The sequence below is a fragment of the Cebidichthys violaceus genome, unplaced genomic scaffold (genome assembly GCF_023349555.1).
Source record: "Cebidichthys violaceus isolate CVI_PGR_0920_01 unplaced genomic scaffold, fCebVio1.0.p SCAF_9, whole genome shotgun sequence".
NCBI classification, from domain to species: Eukaryota; Metazoa; Chordata; class Actinopteri; order Perciformes; family Stichaeidae; genus Cebidichthys; species Cebidichthys violaceus.
This window is the reverse complement of record NW_027176975.1, coordinates 547,052-556,111: the sequence shown is the minus strand read 5'-3', so window position 1 is coordinate 556,111 and position 9,060 is coordinate 547,052. Positions and strand designations below refer to the sequence as shown.

The window sequence follows — 9,060 nt, the reverse complement described above, 5'->3', positions numbered from 1 at the left end:
TATTGATTAGTCTGTAACAACGTCTTGTTTTTAGTTTCTTCAGTCCGACGACAAAGAGCACAGATGACATCCCGTAATTAAAACAACTAAACCGTCTCCATGACAACTGAGCAAATCCAATCCCCCCCGCCCCCCCAATGAAGACCATGATATTTTGGTTGAAAGTTTACCCAAAAACAAGACTTTCGTCCAACAAACAGATGCATTTTGATGAGACGACGAAGAGGAAATCAATAATCAGGCTTTCAGTTCAGAGGGTTCGACCAATCAGAGGACAGGAGGAGCAGACGTCACATGATTCATTCTGATCGATCAGACCCCCCCCCACCCCGAAGCTTTCTGACACCCCAACGAACCAATGGGGTGAACACCAGACGATGATGTCATCAGCAGCCAATGGGATCAAACTTTTGCTTATCGGAATTTAAAATTAAAGCTTGAAGTAAAACAATTTGATTTCTGCCTCCTCACATGATAGTTTATATTTTAAAAAGAACAGATAAAAATATAAACTGATGTTTTCAATTATTTCTTTTTTTTCTGGCAATTTTCTTTTGAAGTTTGAAAATCAGCTAAAAATAAAAAATAAAAACTTTAAAAGAACATAAAACTGAGTCTTCCTTTACACCTGGTTCAGTCTGGGGGGAGGGGGGGGGGTCTTTATATAGAGAACCTTATAAGACACAAACAAGTTCAGCACACAACCTGAAAATCAAAGAACATGTAGTGTTAAAATAAAAAAGTGTGTCCGTCTGACAGACAGCAGGTTGTGGGTTTGGGTTGCAGGACCAGCAGAGGACCGGTCTGGTCTCAAAAGGATTTTACTTGTTTGGAACCTTTTCTTGTTTTTAGAAATCATCCATCAGACTTTTACTTTGAAAATATTTAAAGATTTTCATATTAATAAAAAAATAAAAATAATAATAAAAAAACTCCTGCAGAAACTTGATGCAGAAAGAAAAAACACCATTTATTGTCAGACCTGGATCTGCAGTTGAGACCATTAAAGACCAGTTGAGACCATTAAAGACCTGGATCTGGTCCTAAGGAGACACTGAAGTCCCTTCAGACGTCCATCATCTTCTCCAGATTCCTGATGTCTTTATAGCCGTTAAAGAAACGTGTCCATGAGATCAGACCACTACAGTTTGTGGTCTTAAAGGGACAGAACTTGGTCCTCGTCCTCTGTCGGTCGTTTATTGATCTTCTCTTTAATATAATTGAACTAAATGACACAAAGAATGACTTTGAAGAAAACTCAACGTCTCTTTCCAGGAATCAAGACCTGGTTCCTGAACGCTGAGGATCCTCCTGACTCTTCTCTCTGCAGCAAGTTTCCATAAAAGTTGATTGGTGGAGTTTATCTAAAACCCACTGAGACCACCTCCTCTTCCTCCTCCTCTTCCTCTCCCATGATGCTCTATAGATGCTTCTGGAATGTTTTCAGAGGTCAAAGGTTACAGCCGGCCGTCCAAGAAGAAGAAGAAGAAGAAGAAGAAGAAGAAAGCTGTTCAGAGAAGATCAGTACGACTCCCAGACAGACAGACAGGCTACCCGTCTCTCCACCACATGTCTCCCTCCCTCCTCTTGCTGGGAAAGGGTTATTTTCTTCTTCTTTTCTTTTATCTGTCGGCAGTCCTCCATGAAAAAAAAACAAAAAAAAAAACGACACTAGGAGCTAAAAAACCTGTCAGCCTATTTACATACAGTCTCCAAGTCTGGGCGTGTGTGTGTGTGTGTGTGTGGGGGGGGTTAATATATATATATATATATATATATATATATATATATATATATATATATATATATATATATATATATGTATTTGTGTGTGTGTGTGTGTGTGTGTGTGTGTGTTGTAAGAAGTTCAGAGTGTGTATCTCTGTCTTTTGTTTGTGTTTTTTCAGGATGGAAGTTTACATGGATGTGTGTGTTAGTGTGTATCTGCATGTTAACTGGATAGATTGAGTTGTGTGTGTGTTTGTGTGTGTGTGTAGAGTGGATAAACCTCTGTGTGTGTGATCAGTGTGTGTGTGTTCAGTAAAATGTGTGTGAGTTTGTGTATCCGTATGTTCAGTCTGTGTCGGAGGAAGAGGAGGTTCCTGTTGAGGAGCTGTCATCAGAGGAGGAAGAGGAGCTGCCACTCAAGCGACTAGCCCCGCCTCCCGACGCCCCGCCTCCGGCTGCCTTCTCTGTGGAGAGAGAGAGAGACATGCAGGCGTTAATAAACAGATGTATGAGTCAGTGATATTCAACAACAGGGATCATGCTCAAATTGACCTGCTACCTGAGTCCTGTGGCAAAAAAGTGTATCCCTGTAGTACCGAGGAGGTACCAGAGTAAGGCCGAGGAGATGACGGAGTAAGGCCGAGGAGATAACGAAGTAAGGCCGAGGAGATAACGGAGTAAGGTCGAGGAGGTACCGGAGTAAGGTCGAGGAGATGACGGAGTAAGGCCGAGGAGATGACGGAGTAAGGCCGAGGAGATGACGGAGTAAGGCCGAGGAGATGACGGAGTAAGGCCAAGGAGATAACGGAGTAAGGCCGAGGAGGTACCGGAGTAAGGTCGAGGAGATGACGGAGTAAGGTCGAGGAGATAACGGAGTAAGGTCGAGGAGATAACGGAGTAAGGTCGAGGAGGTACCGGAGTAAGGTTGAAGAGATAATGGAGTAAGGTCAAGGAGGTACCGGAGTAAGGCCGAGGAGATGACGGAGTAAGGCCGAGGAGATGATGAGTAAGGTCGAGGAGGTACCGGAGTAAGGTCGAAGAGATAATGGAGTAAGGTCGAGGAGGTACCGGAGTAAGGCCGAGGAGATGACGGAGTAAGGCCGAGGAGATGATGAGTAAGGTCGAGGAGGTACCGGAGTAAGGTCGAAGAGATAACGGAGTAAGGTCGAGGAGATAACAGAGTAAGGCTGAGGAGGTAACAGAGTAAGGTCGAGGAGATAACGGAGTAAGGCTGAGGAGGTAACAGAGTAAGGTCGAGGAAATGACGGAGTAAGGTCGAAGAGATAACGGAGTACGGTCGAGGAGGTACCGGAGTAAGGCCGAGGAGATGACGGAGTAAGGTCGAAGAGATAACGGAGTAAGGCCGAGGAGATGACGGAGTAAGGTCGAGGAGATGATGGAGTAAGGCCGAGGAGATAACGGAGTAAGGCCGAGGAGATGACGGAGTAAGGTCGAGGAGATGACGGAGTAAGGCCGAGGAGATAACGGAGTAAGGCCGAGGAGATGACGGAGTAAGGCCGAGGAGATAACGGAGTAAGGCCGAGGAGATAACGGAGTAAGGTCGAGGAGGTACCGGAGTAAGGTCGAGGAGATGACGGAGTAAGGTCGAGGAGATGACGGAGTAAGGTCGAGGAGATGACGGAGTAAGGCCGAGGAGATGACGGAGTAAGGTCGAAGAGATAACGGAGTAAGGTCGAGGAGATAACGGAGTAAGGTCGAGGAGATGACGCAGTAAGGTCGAAGAGATGACGGAGTAAGGTCGAGGAGATGACGGAGTAAGGCTGAGGAGGTAACAGAGTAAGGTCGAGGAGATAACGGAGTAAGGCTGAGGAGGTAACAGAGTAAGGTCGAGGAAATGACGGAGTAAGGTCGAAGAGATAACGGAGTACGGTCGAGGAGGTACCGGAGTAAGGCCGAGGAGATGACGGAGTAAGGTCGAGGAGATGACGGAGTAAGGTCGAGGAGATGATGGAGTAAGGCCGAGGAGGTACCGGAGTAAGGTCGAAGAGATGACGGAGTAAGGTCGAAGAGATAACGGAGTAAGGTCGAGGAGATGACGGAGTAAGGTCGAGGAGATGACGGAGTAAGGCCGAGGAGATAACGGAGTAAGGTCGAGGAGATAACGGAGCCAAATTTGAGCGTGACAGCGGACCATGCCTCAGTATTACACAAAGTCCTAGTTCAATTTGTACTGGTTTTTATCAAATATTTCTCAAATGCATTGGTTCCACAAAGGAATTTAATGACTTCCAGCAGCCTTTGTGTAATAGCCCGGTGTAGTAGAAATGTCCTATTAACTTCACAGATGGTACGACATCTGTGAAGCAGTATCTTAGTACTCGGTACTTACGCAGTAGCTTCCTCTGCTTCTTCTGAAGGCAGGATTTGACGTAGCGCTCCAGCTCTCGAAGTGTGGAGGGTTTGAGGGTTTCGAAGTCGATCTCGATCTCGTCTGGGTTCGAGTCCCTCAGCGACGGCTCTCTGGATTGGATGATGTGGACGACGCGGCCCAGCTTCTCCCCCGGCAGCCGGTTTATATCCAGACTCAGCTGGCGCTTCTCGTCATACGACATCGGTAGAGATGACTCCTCGCCGTCGTCCCCGTTAGCCGAGCCACCGCCCGACGCCTTACTGCCTTTCTTAGGTTGCCTAAAAACCGACAGTCACTCCGATTGGTCAAACTCCGAATTAAAATTAACTCCCAAGAGAGAATAATGAAACTTCAGTTTTCACAGGTTCATTCTTTAAATTCATTTGATTCCTGAGCTACTTGATTGAATGGTACCTCGTGGCGGTCACCGTGCTGTTGGCTTTCCTGGCTGGTGCCTTCTTCTGATTGGCTGTTTTTGGCTGCTGAGCGGCAGCCTTAGGCTTCTTCTCTTCTTCCAGCTTGCCCTTGTTCCCTTTGTCTTTCTCCTTATCTTTCTTCTTCTCCTTGTCTTTTTTCTCTTTCTTCTTCTTTGGCTTGCTGACCGGAGCCTGGGACAGGACGGCTAGCTGCTCGTGCACCGCCTTCAACTGATGGAATATACTAACTATCAATACCTTTCACTTCTACTCAATATCTAGAAGCGCCTTCAGCTGGTGCATTATTATAGAAATAGATCTAAAATCACATATTAATATGTAGGATCAGGATTCTTATCAAACATTCATATATCAAAAATGAATAATTTAACAGAAAATTAAATCAACAGAATTTCATACATTTAATTCAATCTACAATGATATTAAAAAAGAAGAAAACCAGGATGTCCTTGACCTGTGATTGGTCGGCAGCACCAACCTGCTCCTGTAGCTCAGCCAATCGCGTGGCTCGCTCCTCCTCTGAGTCGGACGATTCGTCGGAGGAGGAGTTGTTGCTGCTGTCAGAGGAGGCGGTGCTTTTACTGACCAATGGTGTTGTAGACGGGACCGATGCTTCCAGGCCCTCATCTGGGATCTTAGCGAAACGCATCTCAAACACGTCCTGACGAGAAAGAGATTAAGATGAACCGACAACAAGGTGAAGGTTCTGAAAGCCTCTGAACCAAATACAAGGTGAAGGTTCTGGAGGGGTCTGGAGGTTGTACATACCTGCAGCTTGCGGGCCATGGCCACCACCTCGTGGTCTGGAGGGTTGTACTTGTAACAGTTGGAGAACATTAACCTGACGTCAGTCGCAAAACTTTGAGGATCACTGTATTCTCCTTTATCCATCTTTTTCTGTTCAGGAGGCAGAAAGTAGGAAGGTTAATTCAATTATTGTTGCATAAATAAATAGATGAATACTTTGTTTACATTTTAATAGAATGTTCCAATTAAGGTAAGAGAGAAACACGTTTGTATGATGTCAATTTTAGTTCTTAAAAAGAACGAAAAATCAAAATTGCCAGGAATAAAAAAAGAAAATTGCAATCAACGACATGAAGTGTGTTCTGTGATGATGTCGTGCGAGCGTTACCCGGACGGTGCTGAGGTCCATGGGGTGTTTGATGATGTCATGGTAGTCGTGCAGCTCCAGGGCCTCGGCGTCCACCGGCTTGTAGAAGGGCCAGGCGTAGGCGGCGTGTTTCTTAGAGAGCATCTCCTTCAGGATGGCGTCGCAGTGCTTCATCTGCTCGCCCAGCTTACCGCCCTTACTCCTCCCGGCTCCTGCTCCTCCTCCTCCTCCTCCTCCGCCGCCGCCGCCGCCTCCTCCCACCTCGCCCACCGCCACCTCCTCCACCGTCTCCCGGCGGGTCTTGGCGGGTCGGGCGGCGGCCTCGCGGCGGGACAAGCCCAGTTTGGGCGGTTTGGCGTCCTGAGCGGACGGAGAGTCAGCACGACCGGCGGAGATGGCTGATGTGGTGGGAGTGGTGGTGTCGGCTTTCCTCTTCACACCTTTCTTCTGTTTAGAGACACAGACAGGTATGACGAAAGGCAGGGGAGAGAGAGACAGGTAGGTGAATAAAAAAGGTAGAGAGACAGGTAGGGGAGAGAGGAAGACAGGTGTGGACATTTAGAAAGAAACAAGTTAAGAGAGACAGACACGGACAGGTAGACAGTCAGACAGACAGGTAGGTAGACAGTCAGAAAACTCAGTGATGCTGTCTCACACCACACAACTGTTACCTTGACGACGGGCTGTGCAGACGGCATCATGGTTGCTGGCGGCGGCGGGGCAGAGACAGGGGGTGTGGTCTGGACAGGTGTGGGCGTTGCCGAGATGACAGGTGTCTGAGAGGGGGATGGAGAGGGGTAGGAGGGTGGGGGGGAGGCTGAAGACTCCGCCTGCTGACTCACTGAGAGAGAGAGAGAGAGAGAGAGAGAGAGAGAGACAGTAGCAGTGTGAGTACTGCAGTATACATTATATTACAGTCATTTAGCAGACGCTTTTATCCAAAGCGACTTACAATAAGTGTATTCATCATAGGTATTCAGAACTACTAGTCACCAGAAGTACATCTCCTTTAAACAAGCATCTAAGAGCCTGAAGCAGAGAGAAGTACACAAACAAATACAAAGTGCAACAAACTAGTATTAATACAATAAGTTGCAGCAGTACTCGCACCAGTAGCAGCAGTATTAGTACTGCAGTACTCACCAGTAGCAGCAGTACTACTACTGCAGTACTCACCAGTAGCAGCAGTACTAGTACTGCAGTACTCACCAGTAGCAGCAGTATTAGTACTGCAGTACTCACCAGTAGCAGCAGTATTAGTACTGCAGTACTCACCAGTAGCAGCAGTACTACTACTGCAGTACTCACCAGTAGCAGCAGTATTAGTACTGCAGTACTCTCCAGTAGCAGCAGTACTACTACTGCAGTACTCACCAGTAGCAGCAGTATTAGTACTGCAGTACTCTCCAGTAGCAGCAGTAGTAGTACAGCAGTACTCACCAGTAGCAGCAGTATTAGTACTGCAGTACTCACCAGTAGCAGCAGTATTAGTACTGCAGTACTCACCAGTAGCAGCAGTATTAGTACTGCAGTACTCACCAGTAGCAGCAGTACTACTACTGCAGTACTCACCAGTAGCAGCAGTATTAGTACTGCAGTACTCACCAGTAGCAGCAGTACTACTACTGCAGTACTCACCAGTAGCAGCAGTATTAGTACTGCAGTACTCACCAGTAGCAGCAGTACTACTACTGCAGTACTCACCAGTAGCAGCAGTATTAGTACTGCAGTACTCACCAGTAGCAGCAGTATTAGTACTGCAGTACTCACCAGTAGCAGCAGTACTACTACTGCAGTACTCACCAGTAGCAGCAGTATTAGTACTGCAGTACTCACCAGTAGCAGCAGTATTAGTACTGCAGTACTCACCAGTAGCAGCAGTACTACTACTGCAGTACTCACCAGTAGCAGCAGTATTAGTACTGCAGTACTCACCAGTAGCAGCAGTATTAGTACTGCAGTACTCTCCAGTAGCAGCAGTAGTAGTACAGCAGTACTCACCAGTAGCAGCAGTATTAGTACTGCAGTACTCACCAGTAGCAGCAGTATTACTACTGCAGTACTCACCAGTAGCAGCAGTATTAGTACTGCAGTACTCACCAGTAGCAGCAGTACTAGTACTGCAGTACTAACCTGTGGTAGCGGCACCGGGCTGTTTGCTCTTGCTCTTGCCTTTGGGAGCTGGAGGCAGCAGAGCGACTTCTTCTTGAGGCATCTGAGAAACTTTCTGCAGGAAGATCTTCTCTAAAGCCTGAGCCATGAGGACGATGTCATCAGTGGGCTGAAACACACAGACACACAACTGTGATGTTCACACCTGAAGCTGCAGGTATAAAGTATAAAAGTACACACCGTGTAGTAACTCGTGTGTATACCTTGTTGTAGATATAACAGTTGGTGAACATGGTGTTGAAGTCCTGCATGGCCTCACTGGCGCTCCAGTAATAATTGTTCTCCAGACGTTTCTTGATGGTTCCCATGTCCATCGGGTTCTTGATCACCTTGTGGTAGTCCTAGAAATATGGTATGGTTAGCTTAGCATAGCTTAGCAAGGTATCGCCAGGGTTCTCCAGGTTATATGTAAGACTTTTAAGGCTTATTAAATGTATGTCTTATATATTACTTTACATAATGCTGGGTAGCCTGTGAATTATTATCAATTAATATAATTATATCATAATTTATTTATTGATTATATGTTGTACCATCAATCTTAAGATGTAAATAAAGCTGTCAGATAAATATTACAATATTTACCCCTCAGGTGTAGTGGAGGTATGAAGAACACTGAAATAGTTTAGTACTAGTGCCTTTAAATTTTACAAAAAAGTACAGTACTTAAGTACATGTACCATGTACTTTCTACCACTGGTAGCAGAGTCGTTAGAGTATTCATCGTGTCGTTATCGTAGCGTTATTAAATGGTTATTGTGTAGTTATTAAGTCGTTATCGTGTAGTTTTTAAGTCGTTATCGTGTAGTTAATAAGTAGTTATCGTGTAGTTAATAAGTAGTTATCGTGTAGTTAATAAGTAGTATTCGTGTAGTTATTAAGTCGTTATCGTGTAGTTAGGAAGTTATCGTGTAGTTATTAAGTCGCTATCGTGTAGTTATTAAGTCGTTATTGTGTGGTTAAATCGTTATCGTGTAGTTATTAAGTCGTTATCGTGTAGTTATTAAGTCGTTATCATGTAGTTATTAAGTCGCTATCGTGTAGTTATTAAGTCGTTATTGTGTGGTTATTAAGTCGTTATTGTGTGGTTATTAAGTCGTTATTGTGTGGTTATTAAGTCGTTATTGTGTGGTTATTACGTCGTTATCGTGTGGTTATTACATTGTTATCGTGTAGTTATTAAGTCGTTATTGTGTGGTTATTAAGTCGTTATTGTGTAGTTATTAAGTCGTTATTGT

At 45.4% G+C, this 9,060-nt stretch overlaps 1 protein-coding gene across 4 annotated transcripts in view; it reads right to left on the bottom strand.

Annotated features, from left to right (window-relative positions):
* Positions 1 to 1,815: 1,815 nt before the first annotated feature.
* brd3b (bromodomain containing 3b) overlaps positions 1,816 to 9,060 on the bottom strand; it is an 11,635-nt gene continuing 4,390 nt past the window's right edge. For 2 of the 4 annotated variants that reach the window (XM_068703006.1, XM_068703007.1), the window contains exons 4-12: positions 8,026 to 8,163; positions 7,784 to 7,931; positions 6,322 to 6,491; positions 5,672 to 6,097; positions 5,305 to 5,433; positions 4,991 to 5,197; positions 4,514 to 4,746; positions 4,079 to 4,377; positions 1,816 to 2,192 (exon numbers count right to left, since the gene is read on the bottom strand). In XM_068703006.1, coding sequence (XP_068559107.1) covers positions 2,074 to 2,192; positions 4,079 to 4,377; positions 4,514 to 4,746; positions 4,991 to 5,197; positions 5,305 to 5,433; positions 5,672 to 6,097; positions 6,322 to 6,491; positions 7,784 to 7,931; positions 8,026 to 8,163 — 1,869 coding nt within the window. In that variant the 3' untranslated portion in view covers positions 1,816 to 2,073. The remainder of the gene's footprint in view (positions 2,193 to 4,078; positions 4,378 to 4,513; positions 4,747 to 4,990; positions 5,198 to 5,304; positions 5,434 to 5,671; positions 6,098 to 6,321; positions 6,492 to 7,783; positions 7,932 to 8,025; positions 8,164 to 9,060) is intronic. The other 2 variants (XM_068703008.1, XM_068703009.1) reach the window with 2 other exon arrangements.